This window comes from Rhea pennata, chromosome 1 (assembly GCF_028389875.1).
Source record: "Rhea pennata isolate bPtePen1 chromosome 1, bPtePen1.pri, whole genome shotgun sequence".
Taxonomy (NCBI): Eukaryota; Metazoa; Chordata; class Aves; order Rheiformes; family Rheidae; genus Rhea; species Rhea pennata.
The window spans coordinates 125,431,189-125,449,977 of record NC_084663.1 but is presented as its reverse complement, the minus strand read 5'-3'; the positions used below and the strand labels follow the sequence as shown (position 1 = coordinate 125,449,977).

The 18,789-nt window shown below is 35.6% G+C and overlaps 1 protein-coding gene across 5 annotated transcripts in view; it reads right to left on the bottom strand.

Moving 5' to 3' along the window:
- RPGR (retinitis pigmentosa GTPase regulator) overlaps positions 1-18,789 on the bottom strand; it is a 67,553-nt gene that overhangs the window by 44,964 nt on the left and 3,800 nt on the right. For 2 of the 5 annotated variants that reach the window (XM_062599890.1, XM_062599884.1), the window contains 5 exons: positions 18,383-18,598; positions 12,876-12,968; positions 10,211-10,273; positions 8,501-8,659; positions 6,859-7,008 (listed from right to left, as the gene is read on the bottom strand). In XM_062599890.1, the coding sequence (XP_062455874.1) occupies positions 6,859-7,008; positions 8,501-8,659; positions 10,211-10,273; positions 12,876-12,951 (448 nt within the window). In that variant the 5' untranslated portion in view covers positions 12,952-12,968; positions 18,383-18,598. Of the gene's footprint in view, positions 1-6,858; positions 7,009-8,500; positions 8,660-10,210; positions 10,274-12,875; positions 12,969-18,382; positions 18,779-18,789 lie in introns of those variants that run through there. The other 3 variants (XM_062599905.1, XM_062599898.1, XM_062599875.1) reach the window with 3 other exon arrangements.

Sequence of the window (18,789 nt, the reverse complement as noted above, 5' to 3'; positions counted from 1 at the left end):
TCTCTCTTTCCGGTGAACATAAAAAGAGCATAAGAAAACAAGCATATTTCTAAGATAATGTTAGTCTTTGCGAATATTTCCATTATTTCTCAGCACAGCTGGTATCTTTGTTTCTTTTTTCTCCCATTTTGTCAGCCTGAACTTAAAATTTGAGAATATAAGGACAACAGCATTAACCAAAAAATAAGCATACACAGAAATAGGAAATAGGAAAAAAATAAAAATAACTATACGAATAGAACTGTAAAGTAAGCTATATGTACGTTTTAAAAAGCAAACGAAATTAGTCAAATGATTAAAACCAAGTTAAAAATTGAAGGATGTGATTTAAAAGTAACTGAAGCTTATCAAAACTTGGGCAAAAAAAGCAGTCAGGAAAGGAACTTTCTCATTCTCAGAATAAAAAACTCTAAGGATAAGGTCAAAACTGATGTAAGAAATATGTCATTTTTGTTGTATCCTCCTGAGCTTTCCTCTAGCAATACACTCAATTAAAAATTTCATTTTGCATGAATAAAAAGTAAGCAAGAATTTCAGTTTGCAAAACTGCATCTTCCTTGTGCATAGCTATAGGCCAATAAGTCACTAGTATAATTTCATTTAAGTCATCTGATAAGTCCAGTGGATAAACTATATTCACAGTGTTTTTTTCTGAAATACTTTTGCTGGCCACATATTATTTTCTTTGTGGCATTTGGCTCTCGATTACTTAGTGCTAAACAGTGATTAGAGCAGTTGGTGCACAGAACAGAGCAGCACAGGCACTGCTGTTGTCAGGATGTTCATCCAAGGACTCCGGTGCATTGAAAAAACTCTTAAACTACTACATCTTTACTACGAAGTAGCAGTTCTCCTCTCATCCTCTTAGAGGAAGTAATTTTGGAGCAGTCATGCTGATCTAATATATATGTTTGTGTATTACGTTTGTTATCTACAATCTGTGATAAGCAAATAAAACTGGCAATTGATTATGATCTAGTTTCTTCAAATGAAGCCTCAGGAGAGGATTTTAACAATTTTAACTCTAGTGAAAATCTGAGATATGTCTGTTACTTTATGGTTAAGTTCATTCAGGACAAAAAAGAATCACTACAGAAGGTATATATTAAGACATATCAGTTTCAAACTAATTTAAATGCATAAACTTATCAATTAACTTGAAAATTCTCAAAAAAATCTATTATTCTATGCTCAACATCAAAGACTATAAGGACAGTTCTTTCATAGAAGTCAGATTCCTGCTTTCAATGCAAAATCGGTCCCAATGCTCAATACAGAGTTTGAAACACAGCATTTCCACTCTAGATTTAGAGCTTAACTTTGCTGGTATTTACTTTCAAAGGCTGAAAGGCCTGCGAAATTTAGAATTTGGCTTAACTGAAAAAGTCCAGGCTTTTGCATATAGTTTCATTCCTCAAGATCACCTCTGCCCCTCAATGGCACAGATTCTTGAAGTATCATGCTTCTAGATCACTATGGCCAGCACTAATTATCTTTACTGAATGCTCTAACAGTATGCAGAGGCAATCAGGGAAAAGACAATAATACCTTATTTGATGTCAAATTTCCTGAAGGGGTTTCACAGGACTTAAACCATTAAGAGCACCCACTCACAATCTAGTCACAGAAGAGCTACATTCTTTTCAGTGAAACAGGATATCAACTGTATTTCCCAATTATTACTATCAGAGATGTACATCTATCCTCACAGTCATCCTTATGTTTTCTATCATTCCTGACATTTTCTCTTTCCTGCATACAAAAAATATTTTGAACTCAACCAATAATATTATCACAGTTCATGTATGTGTATGTATCTGTGCAGAAATATCTTATATTGCATTCTTCTATACTCTATGTTTCCAAGGGGTGTTTTTCAGTCATTTCAACCTGTGTTTTTTTAAGAAGTAGTAGATAACTTCAGCTGCAGAAAAATTTATTTCAGTTCAGTTCTGAACCAGTTGGATTGTGTTTAGGCTTCTCTGATCAGTTTTGTCTTCTGTTTTATTTCTTGCATATATAAGTGCTCTGAATATGCTTCAGCAACTGATACTTTGCAGTTTTTTGCAGGATCACTTTTTATTCTAATGCACTAGCCAGATTAACAACACAAAAAATCAGTCGTAGAGTGACTGTTTCTGTAACCGAACCATTCCATTGACAACAACAGGAGTCTATACTCCTATTTTGAGATCTTATTAGGGATTCTCTCTCTTTTGTTGGGTGAAAGAAGAAAAAACATGACTGCAATTTTTGGAAGGTAAGTATCAACATTTTAATGTTATTCCATCTGCCATAGGAACAAGTTGATAAACCCCCAAAAGACACTTGGGAGTTAACTACTCATGCAATTCTCTTTGAAGAGATCACAGCATTTCTTTTTAAACACTACTGTACAGCAAGTATTAAACCAATCACAATCTAATTAATAGGATTACAGATTCAAATGGTCAAGCTTTCATTGACTCCCCAAACTAATAAAATTCATTGCATTTTTAACTTAATAATCCATCTAACAAAGATAAACCCATTTACCAATGCAATTTTTGAATGCATTATTCATCCCTCTTGGGCAAAAGTAGCCTAAAAATCATGAAGAACAGCTATTAAGCATAAAAAGGATCCAGCCAAACCCAGATAAATTTTGAGTACAGTTATACGTGTGCAGCATATCTGCATTTTAAGAACATTCAGTTCACAATACTTCTACCAAACCTGATTAATTAATTTCCTCTCTCATGTGAATCTTCTCACATTCTCAGAGGTTAAACCCTCCCTAATGTGGAACACATTCTGTGTCACTAAACCTTAGATCACAGAAGCATGTCAGGGAAATGGACAAGCAAATGGAAAACTACCTTTGGCTGTCAAGGACAAATGCATAAACTGCAGGAGAGAGAGGATATGAGACGTGGCTAGTGGCAGATTAGTGAAGCAGACAAAAATAATTTAATCACTCCAGGAGTTCTTGAATAAATGAAGTATTTATACCTGGCGAAGTTTGTTGAACCACCTCAGACACAGGAATTCTATATATGGATGTGTTTGTGAAATGGATGAGCTTTTAAATTGCTGCTTAAAAATAATCACAAAGAAAATAAATGAAAGGAATTCAGGGTACCCACAAAACTCTCTGTGAAGACTTCTTCACAGTAAAAATCTTGCCTAACATTGCTTATAGTGACAGTTCTCACAGGGGAAAACACCCAAAGAGACCCAACATATCCAGTTCCTTTCTGGCTCCAAGAAAGGGATCCTTCAGTAGACAAATGAGCTATATATGCTTGCCAAGCTTAAAACTTGCAGAAAAACTACCTCCTCTTGAGTGAGAGTGGCCGAAGACTAGTCAAACAAAGATCTCTATGTGGCCTCAAGCAGTGCTGCTATGTTCTCTCAGCTCTTTCATTTCTTTTTCTGTCACTTTGCATGAGACATGCTTCAAACATGGGGGCCTAATGTCCTAAATACGCAAAAGGAGAAAAAGGAAATTGATATTGGAAAAAAGTCCTAAAGAGGAAGGCCTGAAAAGTAAAAACCAAAAGTTTCTTTCCAGTGGAACTCATGAAGACTGCAATGCAAGAGGAAGGAAAAGTGGTCAATGATCTCTCAAACACAAAATGAGTAACTGGACCATTTTTTTGATTTGCATATGGAAACAAGCTAGCCATTAGCTGTGCTCCTGTCTAGTCTAAATCTTAGAAATGTTTTTTAATTAAATATATTTCATGCTATATTCTGCTCTTTTCTACAACTTCTCTTGGCATTAGTTGGGCCCATGTGCACATGGTAGCACATAAGTGCCCGACATGATTAGTACCTGAATTTATCACCTGCACACGAGGCATTCTAAACAGCAAAAGAAAGAAAAGTGACAAGTCTTTCTTCTTGGAACTTCTAGATTCTGTGGGATTTCTTTGGTAGAACTGTAGTATAAATTAAAATGATTACATGCCAAATGCCATAAAATATCTATAAAATGTGCTTTTTTGTTACTAAAACATGTCAAGATTCTGCTCTACATTTCATGGACTGTTATTGAGCACCTTATAGGTGTTTTATCTACTTAACAATCTTTCTAGAAGTGGCTTCTTCAAACAAACACCTCTAATCAAAAAAGAAAAAAAAAGAAAAAGAAAGAAAAGCTGGACTCCACAGTACACCACTTTTTTTTCTGGACGGGCTCTTATTAATGAACATCCTGCCCTGGAGAGGGCACTCTGTGACCAGACTATGTACTCTAGCATGTACTCCCTAACCACCTTTTATATTTTAACCTAGATATGCTCATGGTCCTAACAGTTTGCTTAGTCAGTATACTGCTGATGTCAAATGTAAATACATTACAAAAAGAAATCATATTGTGCTATGCTCATGAGTTCAACCCTGAAACATATATCATCTTGCGACTATGTTTTATTACTAAGGATAGCATATTTATTATTTGATGCTTTTTGTAGTACCAATAAAGTTTAAAAAGTCAAAATGTTGTAGTTCTATAGCACTGTAGTAACTGGTAAGTAACAGATGTTGCACATTTTCTATTAACATTGTTTTCCACAATAACAGCAATCAATTTTAAAAGTTCATCTGGTATATTTGATTGATTTTGAGAGAACGTAATGTAGATTAAACACTCACAACTGTTCAAGTATGATTTCTGAAATACCAAATCATTATTTTTTCCAGGTGTTTCCTCCAAATTTCAAGTAGTACATATTAAAAATGGTACTAGCTAAATTCTAAAACTATACAATCAAAATACATGGAAAAAAACCCAGGTTAGCTAAAATTTCAAACATGCTCCAAGGCATAAGTCAATGACTAACTGGTAGTTAAACCTCCCTATAATGTGAATATTCCATATATTCCATAATTACCTAGTTTGCTATGTTTTACTGCCCCTCAGAGGCAGAATACTAAGGAGCTGAACACTATTCTGAGCCATTACGGTGAGTCTAGGCTTACTTAAGCAGACTCAGCTTGCAAAACTTCCAAGTTGATAATTTAATAGCCAACATCATAGTTAAAACAATGTGTGATGATGGTACACTTAAGAGTAAATGCAAAACAATGTTTCTGAACATATCCAGATATACATTGACACCACTGCAATAGAAGTAGTGACATGAACCTAGAATTCCAATAGTGTATTTCTCTAGCATTTAAAGAATCAAAGTAAAAAAACACCTATGGCTCAAAGGAAAAAAAATCTAAAACTAGTTTTCCTTCTGACACGGAAGAGGGCATCTGTGTGTCAGTAGTCTCAGCAAAGGACACTGAGGCTCAATTTTTGCAGGATTTGCAGATACTAGAGCTTAAAATTAAGATTCTCCATCTCACAACTAGGCCTGTTTAAACACTAACAGGTTCAACATCTCCCATCTCCAAAAGTGATAACCAGTGTATCTTCTTATTAATATTTTAAGAGGTCCCAGTTTTCTAATTCAGGTGCTACCCTAAGTGTTTCTTCTCATCTCCATTAAAAGTTTCCATTTCCTTAGAGCATTTGGCACACTTTATTCCCTCCTTACTTTAAGTGCTTGCCCTCACCTCTTATTTATAATGAGAACTTCTGTCACATCTCACTAGTCTTGTCACCACTTCAGCTCTTGTCTGTGAGGTGAAATATATACCTTCTGACTATATCCTAGAAGTAAGGATTTGTTATCATTCAAGTTCAGCAAGCTGTACATTTCCTAATGGAAATTCAGAACCTGACCAGTCTTTGGCATTTCATTCATTTGTTCTAATAAAGCATCTATAATAAGAGTGGCATACTACCAGCATAACACCTAATTAATACTTCACCCAGAAAATCTCTCATTCTGCTAATGGTGTGTTCACAGAGAGCTATATAGATATTGTATGTGGAAAAGTACCATTTATCAAGTAAGCTGAGAAAATCATCTGATAGAGTAGTTCCTGAGTACCCATTAACATTTTGTCAATCAAAACTATCCATCCTTTGAAATATTTCATTATTTTGATGGAATTAAACCTTAAAGTTTAATAATGTAAATCTATATGGCTTGGAGAAATTTATGCCTGCTTGTGATAAATTACTGCCTACAGTAATTTATCAATACTGATTGATAAATTGAACAATATTGGTATTATTAAAAAAGAACAGAGAGGTATCATCACTTTGGAAAGCAACAAAAGAGGCAAAAAGACCTCTCTTTGGTTTGTAAATCAGAGACCAGCTCACGGTAACATTTGCTGTTTCTCATAAATTTCAGATTTGCATATTACCTACTTAATTTACTTCACAACTTAAAATTTAAGATGTAACATCAAACCTCGACAATGATGTTGCAGTGCTGGCAGATGAAATTAATTTTTCCTTAAAACATGGTAAAAGTCTATTCAATATTTGTACTTTTAGGGAAGATGAAGAGGATTATTTTATCACCAGACAAACATCAATGATCTCAAAAGTTGGATTACTGAAAAAAACAGTATTAATCTACATTTGTCATAGCCTTCACAAAAATAAAATTAGTGTGTTAAGACAGTCATTTTTCCTAATGTCTTTTTGTGCAAACACTGTGAAAATGCAAAACGTTCACTGCAATATTTTCTCACAGTGTTATTAATTTAATCATAAATACATAATTATATACTAGATTACATTAGAGTTTTCCAAACAAATGATGGACCACATTTTAGAGAAGCTGTCTCTGGTAAAGTTTCCCAAGGTCACACATACCTATGCAGTTCATTTTCTCTTGCACATAAAAGTTTGTAACAACACACCTAATTCTGAAAGTAATGAATGTCGCATGAACTACTTTTGCAAAGACAACAACTTGAGAACTATTGACTTATGTCTACTAACTATTATTCTCATTTTCTTACCTGTTATCAAGGCAGAGTGATAATATCCACAGGATACTGAGGAAACAGGTTTTCCAACAACTACTTGACAAGGGACACAAACACTGGCTATGTTAGCCAAACCAATCTGACCTTCCGAATTGTCACCCCACATAAAAAGCTGTCCATCCTCTAAAACAGAGAGAAAGTTAACAGACTTAAAATCAAAAAATATACAAATAAAAACTTAATCTATCCTTTTAAGAAGAATTTCATAAACTATAGGTATTACTGCTAAATGTCATCATTACAGATACACAAAGTGATATTTAGCACAATGCAACAAAACTCTCTGAAGTAAGAGGCTTTCTTTTAAAAAGTGACACAGCAAACTTAGTGATAACTAATGTTAGACCATAAATGGCAACAGTTAAAATACTATGTAGATACACTCCTTCAAAAATAAGAAAGATTGAGAGTATAAGACTCCTTAGTTGCCAGAGGTCACTATGCCAACAATGTGGTGAGTTTAAGGCATCTCATTTCCTGTGGCATGTCACCACCTTCTCCTGCCAAACTGATTCTCTGACTTTGTTACACATCCAACTAATTCTTTCCTTGTCTGTCTTTCTCTACACAGGTGATTATATTGTCCAGTTGCTTTCCTTAAGCTGTCACAATAGCTGTTCCAGGTTTATTAAGACCAGCCTCTGTTTACACAGACACCAATAGCAGCAGTAAAAAACAAGAAAAAAAGGTGAAAAAAAGGTGAAAAAAAGATTCAAAAAGGGATAAAAAACATAGAAAATATGTGGTCTTCTCTCTATATATTTACTAGTGAAAAATGAGCCGAGATGAGCAAAACCCAACATCTACAGTGTTAATCAGAAGTTGTTTGCAACTAAAATCATTCAAAGTTGAGTTACAAAGCTCAAGACAATCTTAGCCATTGTCATCAAAAATGACAAACCAAAGAACAGCCTGGTATCTCCCTTATACTTTCTTATGCTCTCTATTACACTCTGAAATTATAGCCTCAATAATTTATCCTAAACACATACAGAAACAGTTGCTTTATAGCAGGGCTTGATAAATACAAAAATTAGATTACATGTGAACAAAAGACCACACATCCAGTGGTTGAAAGTATTATAACCACATAGATTTCATCAAGTCTCTATTGTATAATTTTGCCACTGGAGAAAGTAGGCCTAGGTTAGGCCTCTCTCAGAATCAGTAATTACACGGTTGTATAGCTGGCACCTGCAGACCAGAAGAGTTGTAACAAAAAGTGGAATTAAAGAAACTTAGTTTCCTTTAGATTCATGTTTTATAGCTGGCTTTCTTGGTAACTAACTGAAGCTCTTCCCACTTTGGGGGCATTCATTACTATCTCTTCTTTGTGTAAATTCTTAGTATCTACTATGGCTTAAGATCCATTGCTCTCTGTGTCAATGTGAGATGGTCTCTCTCAGCCTGATAATGTATTTTCACAAATACTGTAGGAAGTTAATGAGCTCCACCTTTCTCAGATTTTGTTGAAATAAGAGTTGGCTAAAAAACATTACTAGGATAGGGAGGCATAGAAAATACACACACATGCAGACAAAATGCTAAAGTACAAGTTTTCCTGGAACACCAAGCTGAAAACACATTCATAGATTTTATTAGCTGTTTCTCTTACCAGTTATTGCTGCTGAGATGTATGATCCAGCTGCTAGCTGTTTGATCTTGTGCTGGTTGGTAAAAAAGCTAATTAAATGAAATGTAGTCCTTTCCTCTGTGTCACCTAATCCCAACTGACCTTCACTGTTACCTCCAGCAGCATATACATTTCCTTTTTCTGCATACAGAAAAGCATACATAATACACAGAATGAGGACATTCTCATCAGTGGTAACAAGACATCAGAAGAACTGGGGCAACTCAATTAATTTTTCTATGGAAAAAACATAAAAGAAAACTTGGAGTCTATTGCCCTGGGATATTCTGAAGTTGATGTTAGAAGTTTGTGTTGTAACAAGCAAGGAGGCTTTCCTGCACACACTTGAATGGGAGTTTCTCCACCATCTTGGAGATTAATCTAAAGAGTAAATATAATCTGAAGTTCTTCAAGAGTTCTGACAAAAGGACTTCCAGTGGCCCTGGCAGCCAGAAAAAACTCCTTCCCCAAAGACTGCATAATTTAATTTAAAATAAAACAGGAGAAAAATGGAGAATGATATCACAGGCAAGAAAATTAAAGTCATATTAGTACGTAAGAGATGCATAACTTGATAGTTTTGAACAGTGTGAATGATATATTTTTGCTTAGGTTTTTATTAGAATTATTTTACTTATTTCAATATTTAAGTAACTTTCTATTTATCTAAGTAGCTCTTTATCCTGTTTTAGAATCTTAAAACTGAAGTTGAAGTTGATGTTTGTTATCTTTACCTTAAGAGAACTTCAAGATTTATATGTTTAATTTTAGTATGTTTCACATTTAAAGTGCTCATCTATGATGAAAAAGATAAGGCCCATTAATAACACAAACAGAGGCACAAATGTGATAAGCAACTGACATACAATTGATAAATGGTCCTTGCTATACATATGGCCACAAATTACCTAGCCAAAGTGTATACTAAAAGTGACTAACACTTTCCCTGGTGCTGTACGACATACTCAATTGTTATTAAAATGTGCTGTTTTATTCTAATAGTCTTATTTACAGGGCTCAGGGCATCTACATATATAAATCCCCTAATAATCAAACAATCTTCCTTACGACATCACTGTAAACATAAGAATTGCAACCATAAAGGTGGCTATTCCTTAACCTAAATTTTAGAAGCATGACAAACATTTGCATCAAATCTCTGTATACGCTCTCTAAAAATTTATTTTAGCTTAAATTTATGGTTTATATATTCAAAGGTTAATAAAGCACATTGTCAGAGAAATAGCAGAATACCAACAATGCAACAAACTTAGAAGGCTTCAAAACAGTACACTCTATGTATCTTTACCCAAATATGTGACTTCATACTATTAAAGATACACTACTTGTCAAACATAAATTCAAGTACAGATATATAGAAAATACTAGTATACTTACAAAGGCCTTAAAAGGAATATTGATAGTTGTTAATCACATCTCAAACGTAGGTGATGAAATTTACTCATCTGTCCATTACTATCAAACTCTTATACAATACTAATTTATAATGTCTTGGCACAGAATAATACAAGCATTTAAAGAACTGGATATAAAAAAACCCCTGAGTCTTAATAGTCCCATTTTGAGTTTTTTGTTTTCTTTCCTGAGCATGTCTAGGTTTCCTGATGTAGTTCTGCATGAAACCAAAGGAAGAAATCTATCTTTAGCATGTATATAATACAGATTACATACCTGTGTAAACTAAAGTGTGGTTTCTTCCACAAACAGCAAGTTTAGTTTTTTCTGGTTTTAAAGCTATAAATTAAAGGAAAAAAAATACAAACAGGTTGATAAATGATTCGACAACAAAATGTTCTATCCTCTACAGGAAGTTCTTTGATTTTTTTTCATATTTTTACCAACAGAATGTAAAGCTACAAGAGTGGTTTGCTATATGAGCTTAGCACATCACTTAATAAATCAGCATTCCCTCTAAGAAAGCCTCTAAGAAAGGGAAACAGACATCATCCTAAAAAACTTACAGCTGCCATTCAGGTTAACTCAGTAACTGCTACTTTATCACAATGTCACATTCCACAAAATTTACCATTTGTAAGACAGGCCTCAAAGAATACATCAAGTTGCACTAAAATATACATGCATTGATCTTTCTTCAGTTATCGTTAATCATACTCTACTTAATCCACTCTTTTGCTTCTCTCACTAATTTAGATCTTCAAAACCATCCTGTTTTTTCATCTTATCCTCCCTACCTTCCCTGATTATGCAAAGATAGTTTTTTTGACAGGCTTTTGCTCTGTACTGCCCTCTTGTTGATCATTAAACTTATAAGCTACTAAGGTCAATCCTATCTGGACTAGCGTCTAAAATAATAGGAGAGGTTGCATATACCATCCTGTCTCAATCTCAACTCAAATATCACCTACCTATGTACTTCTAAGCAGTCTGGTCACAGTGAAAGACTGGGAATATATGCCAGAGGAGTTATGAAGAGTTATTCTGATGAGAAAGAAAGAATGCAGAGGTGTCTTTTCTCCTAGGCTAAATGCACCTCATTTCATAAACAGAGGGAAAAAAAATTACTGACTTTTCCCTCCTCTCTCCAATTACTAATCTTTGCCTTAACAATTTATCATCCCTCTACTGTGTCTATTTAGCCTATACAATATTCTTGATGTGTTTAAGACAGTATTATCTTTACATAATATATTTTTTAATTGCTTTTCTGCTACATGGGTCTATTACAAAGCTGGCAACGATTCCTTTCATAAAGCCTTACTCAGCCACTCAGCCCTTCCAATCCAGTCTTCACCAGCTCCACAACTCTCAGATTATGCTTCCTTTTACCAAATCACTAAATAAATCTACCTACTTAAGCCTGAATTGTCTCTGGTGTATCATACAGACACAGATATAAATTCTCCAAACTCAGAGTCCTGCCTATGCTACCTGACAACTACCACAATCAGACTGGAAACTGTGGCATTTGCAGTGTTGGCGTCTTTCTACATTCTTAATTTGTTGTTTTATATCCCTCTGTTCTGCCCTCTTGTTTTAGAGGTGATCTTAATGAGACCTTCACAGGCCTGTGCTCCCTATCCTTCCTCCTACCTATGCTAACAAATCATAACAGATAAGGCATGCAATATTACAACACTTAGGTTAGTTTTTCATAACCAATTCCATTAGCTTCTAGTCAAATCCAGGAAGACATTCTCTCAGGAAACATGCAGCCACGATCACTTGGCCCCAAGCAAAAGTTGAAAAGTGTGTCTTCGTAACCCCACTGCCAAAGACAACCAATGCCTGAAAGCTAATGAGAAAAGCTCCAGAACCTTCTCCAGCTGCCTATGGCCAAGAGAAGTCAGTCACCCTTGACATTTTCCAACAGAAAGCGTGCTGGTTTTGAATTCCTGTCATATTCTCTTTCACTTCCATTCTCCTTTGCAATCTGATAGTAAAAACAAAGATAGACACCCAATCCATTCAAGCCAAGGTAACAATCAGCCTCTCATGGTTGATGGAAGATGTGAACCTGAGAGCAGTTATTCGCTCTCTGAAGTGAAATACAGAGAGAGAAGTGGATAAAAGGCAGTAAAATATACCAAAACAGGAAGGAAAGACTTTGAGCAAACTTGATAATTTGTTTTTAATGATAAACTAACAGATTGACCTGCTGACAGAAAGGATGAGGGTAAATAGATTTAACAGTGAAGAGGAACACATTAATGGCATGATCTGATTTGACAGAAGAGGACAGGAAAAAATATTGACTTGTTAGTTTTGTTTGGCAAGATAAAACTGCCTGGGAAAGATTAAACAGATAACCAAATGGAATAAAAACATATTGCACAAAACATAAAACATATGGGCATTTATTTTACTGTTTTTTCAGACTTCATACAAATATATTAACATTTATGCCCCCCTCAGGCACTTCTTACACTTGCTAAAAATGTAGCAGTACTTGTAAAAAGTCCCTGTTACACTTTTCTAGTTTTAAAGGTACTAACATAAATGTGATACAAATGTTACACAATGCTGTTGGAACCCTTGATCTCTAACACACGCACAATATGGCAGAGATCAAGCATCAGATAAATTTCCTTGCAATCAATGTGAAGATGTACAGAAAAGGCAAAGATTACATAAGATGAGAACCCTCAAACAGACAGAATTCTAAATATTTGAAATAATCTTCAGGCTCTAAAGTATTTAGAATCTGGAAGCGACAGAAAGTCAATCAGGGATCCTTTTAAACCAGCTCTATGTGCTTCTGCAGTGTGCTACACGTGATGACTAAAGAAAGCAAAATCAGTTATTTCGGAACTGCATATTATAAGGCACTTTTTCACTTGGGTCACCTTTCAAAAAGACAACAAAAAATCAAACAAACCTTTAACACATGTTGGTTTGCTGACAGTATTCTTTGATCCTAGTCCTAACTGGCCCCAGTTGTTACTGCCAAACATGTAAAGTTTACCATTTCCTGAAAAAAAGGCACAAAGAGAAACCATAGTAGTGTTTAATTATTCAGCAGCTATATAAACATGTACAAGATGGTGACTTACATATTACACTGTTTACTACTTCCTTTTTAATGCAAACTTGTAAGACTAGTCAATTCCATACTTTAATGTAAACAATAATTACTGTCCTTGTGCTTTTCCAGGAGAAAAGTAGTAATAGCATTACATATGTAAAGAACTATTTTTCCAGTAATTTAATGCAGCACTTTTGTTCTGCAGTTGGCTTCCTCTGTAAGTGACAATGACCAAAGAAAGCGACAGAGATTTGTTTAATGGATGGCATAGTCATAGATTTATCAATACCAAAATATCCCTGGACTTTTGGGAGATGCATACAATTAGGACAACATGGATATTGCAGTTGTACATTTATGGCCAATTTTTACCTCTTGATTAAAAAAAAAAAAAAAAACTTAAATGGTCTCAGTAGATAGCATCAACTTATCAGTATCAAATTTTATTATGACATTGTATATACACACATTTAGTGAGATATTCTCAGCCAGAAAAATGCACAAAATGGCAGACCGTACTTCTCCTTTAGTTACACAACAGATAAACTGCTCTTCGGGAAACAAAAAAGTAAGGTGTACTCTTGGACAGGTCCTGAGGCTTAGGAACCACAGTATCAGCAGGATCACTCATATAACAACAGTATATTTAACTGAGGACCCCCATCTATTACTCCAGAATTCATAATATTCAGCTTATTTTATTGTCTGAAAGGGGAAAAGTCTATTTTATTATTGCTAAATACCATCTCTTGAAAGGATTTACAAATTTGTGCTTCTACTGAAACATGATTTATCATAAATTTTCAAATGCCTTTGCAAGTTATGTGGATTTTTCTTTGTACATGTATGTCTATCATATAACCCTTTTTGGTTGTCTGTATTTTTCACCATGCTCTAATCTAGTACTCTGCATATAAAAAAAAGAATGTATAAAACACCATACAGTCAGGCAGTTTTGTGTACCTAAATAGAAACGTTACCTTACAAAACTTTATGAGTAGTAATGCTAGAAACATGTCAGAAACTGCTATGACATGCCTTTTACAAGTTTGACCATTACAAACAGTCAACTGTTGTAACTCAGAATAATCAAAGTTTTTTAAGAGGATAGTATACAAACGGATAGGTAAGTTTTTGAGACATGCAGATCAGACAGCCAACTGGTAATACCTTCAAATTATTTTTCTTTCATTATTTTTACATATTACCTTTTGTAAAGCTGTGAAGTTCACAAAGAAAGATAAAATCCTTGCTCCAACAGAAATCTTTGCAAAACATCAGAAAATGTGTTGTTAAAAAACCTTTTACAACTGCTAAAAAATGATTGTTTACTTCTGCTGGAACTTTACAGACCTTTGTGAGTTAGAGACTCCATCACAGAGTTGTCATGCAAATGAACTCTCAGTCACCCTAGCCACCAACAATTACCGCACAAGCACAACACATAACCACAATTCCACATAATCATACCAAAATATTATGGCTGTTCTGTGCTTCAGTAGCCTGGGTTCCTGGTGAAGGTTCTGAATGTGATTTACAGAAAGTTTGATGCTGTACTTTTTTTTTTTTTTTTAATATCTACTCTGTTACAAAAATTCCATTTATTTTCTAAAATATAACCATGTAGTTAAAAAACAAAAACCAACTAACAATAAGTAGTGCCTAAAGACCCAACCAGATTCTTGGATTCAATAGCTTTTGGAATAAGGTCAATATGTCAGTATTATGTCTTGCCAATAAAGTTGGAATGGAAAAATCCAAGGTCAAATTACATTAACAGTTTAACTAACAGCATTTATGCCACCATCCAGCTGTTCATTATGCAATCACATCAAAATGCATGGAGAGTTGTCTGAGAGCGAAACACACCTAAACAAAGAAAATTTTTATTAAAAAAAGACATCCTGCAGTGCTATATGAAACTCTGCATCCTTTCTATACCTTTTAAATGCCTTTATGAGAGAGTAGTATTCATGTGGGAATATGATGCCAAGTTGCCATCACTCAAGTTTTATCACATTCTGTTTCACCCATTCAGAATTCCAGTAGAGGTTAGGGGCCACCAGCTGGAGAGCAGCTTTGCAGAGAAGGCCCTGGGGAACACCAAGCCGACCATGAGCCAGCATGATGCCCTTATGGCAAAGAAGGCCAACAGCACCCTGGGCCGCATTAGAAAGCGCATTGCCAGCAGGTTGAGGGAGGTGATCCTTCCCTCTACTCAGCACTAGTAAGGCCATACTTGGAATGCTGGGTCCAATTCTGGGCTCCCCAGTGCAAGAAAGACATGGACATACTGGAGTGACTCCAGCAAAGGGCCACAAAAATGATCAAGGAACTGAAGCATCTCTCATACAAGGACATACAGACTGTTTAGCCTGGAGAAGAGAAGAGGGATCTGATCAATGTTTATGTCTGACAAGAGGGTGTAAAGAAGACAGAGCCAGATTCTTTTCAGTGGGATCCAATGACAGGATAAGAGGCAAAGGACACAAACTGAAACACAGGAAATTCTACTGAACATAAGAGAACACTTTTTTACTGTTAGGGTGGTGAAACATCAAAGCTGGTTGCCTGAAGACATTGTGGAGTCTCCATCCTTGGAGACAATCAAAACCTGACTGGACACAGCCCTGAGCAACCTGCTCCAGCTGATCCTGCTTGAGCAGGAGGGTTGGGCCAGATGATCTCGAGATCCCTTCCATATTCAACTATTCTGTGATTCTTTCATCCTATAATCTACTATTTCTTGTAGCAGTCTTAATTCAGATGTTGCTTCAGAAGTCAAGAGGCTTAAGAGATGAGAGGAATTTTTTTATTATTATTATGTAACAGCTGAGTGACAGCCTTTTATAATTTCAGGCTTCCAACACTCAGCAGTGTAACAGAAAATAAGAAAACTGTAAAGCAGATAATTCAGACAGTGAATGCAAACCAATAGGCAGTGCAGAGGAACTGAATCAGGTGCCTGTAATGAAGGAACACAGATACCTGAGTTTTAGAACAGGCACATGATGCAATCTAAGCTGGCCAGGAAATGCTAGAGAATTTTATACGCAAAAAGCCCTACTTTTTCAACTGTATACTGAGCAATCTCTAGTCATCACCACAGCTGCATTAAAGTAAGAATTACTTCAACAGCAGATGAATAGGTAAGGATCATAGTTCAAACTTGGATTGCTCTTGTCTGCTCCCTCTTTGGTTCTGATAAATGCAGAGCATGACTGGCTGCCATCTGGAATGGCTGGCAGAAGACAGGTACAGCAGAGTAAGATTAATTACTCTGTGTAACAGAAGGGAAGCAATATGATATCAAGAAAGAGACCACTGGGACTGTTTTGGTGATGGAAACACATACTCCCAAATCCAGTCTCCATGTTCTTCCTGATGCAACACTGGGATCTTCTCCAAAGTATGTATATATTAGTGTATCACTAGTGGATGTTTCACCAACATTTGGAGCAATTAGGGAAGCCAGAGGATGTTTACATCTTTAAAGGGACAGAGAACTCCACATGCTTCATGGCAAGAAAATGGCAGGTAGTGAAGTATTCCTATCACTGATGTTTAAAGGTATGTTTTACATATTTTCTCTGTTGCTTTTTAGACAATACTGATAGGAGAGAGACATAAAATAGGGAGACTATGTACAGACTTTGAATATTTATACACAGTGCTGATATAAGATTCTTTCAAGAAGCTATACCCGGGCAAAATTTTAGGGCAGTCTAATACACTAGGCACAATTCCTTTGTATTTATTTGCATTATTTTTACAAATAAACTGTGTTAAGTTTATTTAAAATTCATATACAAATCAAATGCATCTTATCAGAATGGGGATTACATCCGTTTTGTTAGACCAGTCATGATATTCCCCAAATACAAGCTTTATGGAGCAATAAAAACAGTAATGCTTAGGGCATTTAACACCACACAAGCAAGAATAGTTTAACATGTTGATTACTACATGCTTATGTCGATCTTTCATATGTGTAGGAGCAATTTTCCTTATTTTTCCCTTGCAGCTGAGTACAAAGATACTGTGCCATGTTCTGATGGCCTGTCAGTAAGCAGAAAGAATAGAAGTGATCATGTTCAAAGACCTGGAGAGATCGCAATGTCTCTTTGGTATAAACTGATGAGCATTTAACGCGTTACAACACTTGAAATTATGTGTATAACATCATGTCGTGCTTCCCCATGCACTTCTTCACAATTCTGTTTTTTGACTTGAGACTTCTTTCTTTCCTTCTCCCTTGCACTGGGCACTTCCGTTCCTTCCAGAGCTCTGAGTCTAGAAAATGAGTCTTCTGTCATCACCATCCTCCCCTTCATTAACAGGATCAGCCTCTCTGACCAAATGTGGGCAAGATGCCTGGGATACCCTAATCAAGGCCAATAAAGACAGACAACTTAAAATTAACAGCTTTGCAGAAAAGAAAATATATTAATAGAAAGGAATTGAAAAGAGATTCTTAAAAACATACTTAAGGACACTTACTTTAGATCAGCTCCCAACTGAATGAATATACATGGTTGCTTTCCAAAGCCTGCAGCTATAAAAGATGTAGGGAGTGGACTCTAAGTACTCTTGGGCCAAAACACAGGAGTAAGGTAATAAATACTGTTAAACATTATCAGAAGTGATGCTGGAAGATAGATTGCTCATGAGAGTGTTAAAGGTTTAAAGAAGCAGCTTAAAAAATACCTGCTCGAACATTTTGATCAAGACCATGCCAGAAGAAGACAGAAATCTGAGTAAGGAAATAAAAAGTTAAACCCAAAACTCCAAAAGTGGAGGGAAGAAATGTCACCCTGACTAGTCCAGCAATCAAACTCAAAGTCAGAAAGAAACCATCACTGCTTCTTTCTATTTGAACACACAACCACAGTATGTAAATAAAATTTATTTTGGACTCTAACTCCTGATCTAGAAAGCCAAAGCACAGAGAGCTTTACATTAACTTCACACTTTTCTTCCTAAATGTCATGTAGAAATATTGATGTTGGATTAGATGAAAGTAGTATTTGAAATTTTCTGAATATTTTGTTTGAAAGTGAATATTAGTTCCTGCGCATTTTCTTCATTTGCATTCAGTCAATGTTCAGTGCTAGATGTAGCTGTCTCTTCTGCCCAAAATAACTTTTTAGGAATGTTTTAAATCAGTTTGGGTGATTATTTTTCTTATGATTACCAAGTCATTTTAGTATAAACCTGATATATGTCCATCAGATTTAAATATAGTAGTATCCCTACTTTTCCCTACATACATAGATCCTAATACCTCTCCCAAGGTGAAAAAAAAAAGGATGAGGGAATTTTGTGCCAGAAAATAAAATGAAGCATGCGTTAACACCCACCTACTTGAGACACTTCCCCTTCCTCAATGAATTTGCTTGGCTCTTCCAGGTTAGGTTCAGCTGGATCTCAAGGAGCTCCTGGTTCCCCACGAGATCTGTACTCTTCTTGGTAAACTCATTATCAGCATGCACTTCTGGAGTTCTTCTAGTCCAGGTGTCACCAAGGTTCAATGTCATTCACCGAAGGCGGTAATTCCAGTGTATCACCAGCTCCATCTAACAGCAGAAGTGTGTGGTGCACATGTGCATGCACAGGTGTGAAAGCGAGATGAGGGAAAGAGATTTTCTGTTGGCCTTCTTTGCCTTTTTATATGACTGCTCCAGTTTCTCTCCTGTTGTTCAGTGCAGATCAGAATTCTGCTCTCACTTTTGTCTCTATTTCACAATATCCTAGAAAACCTCTTGGT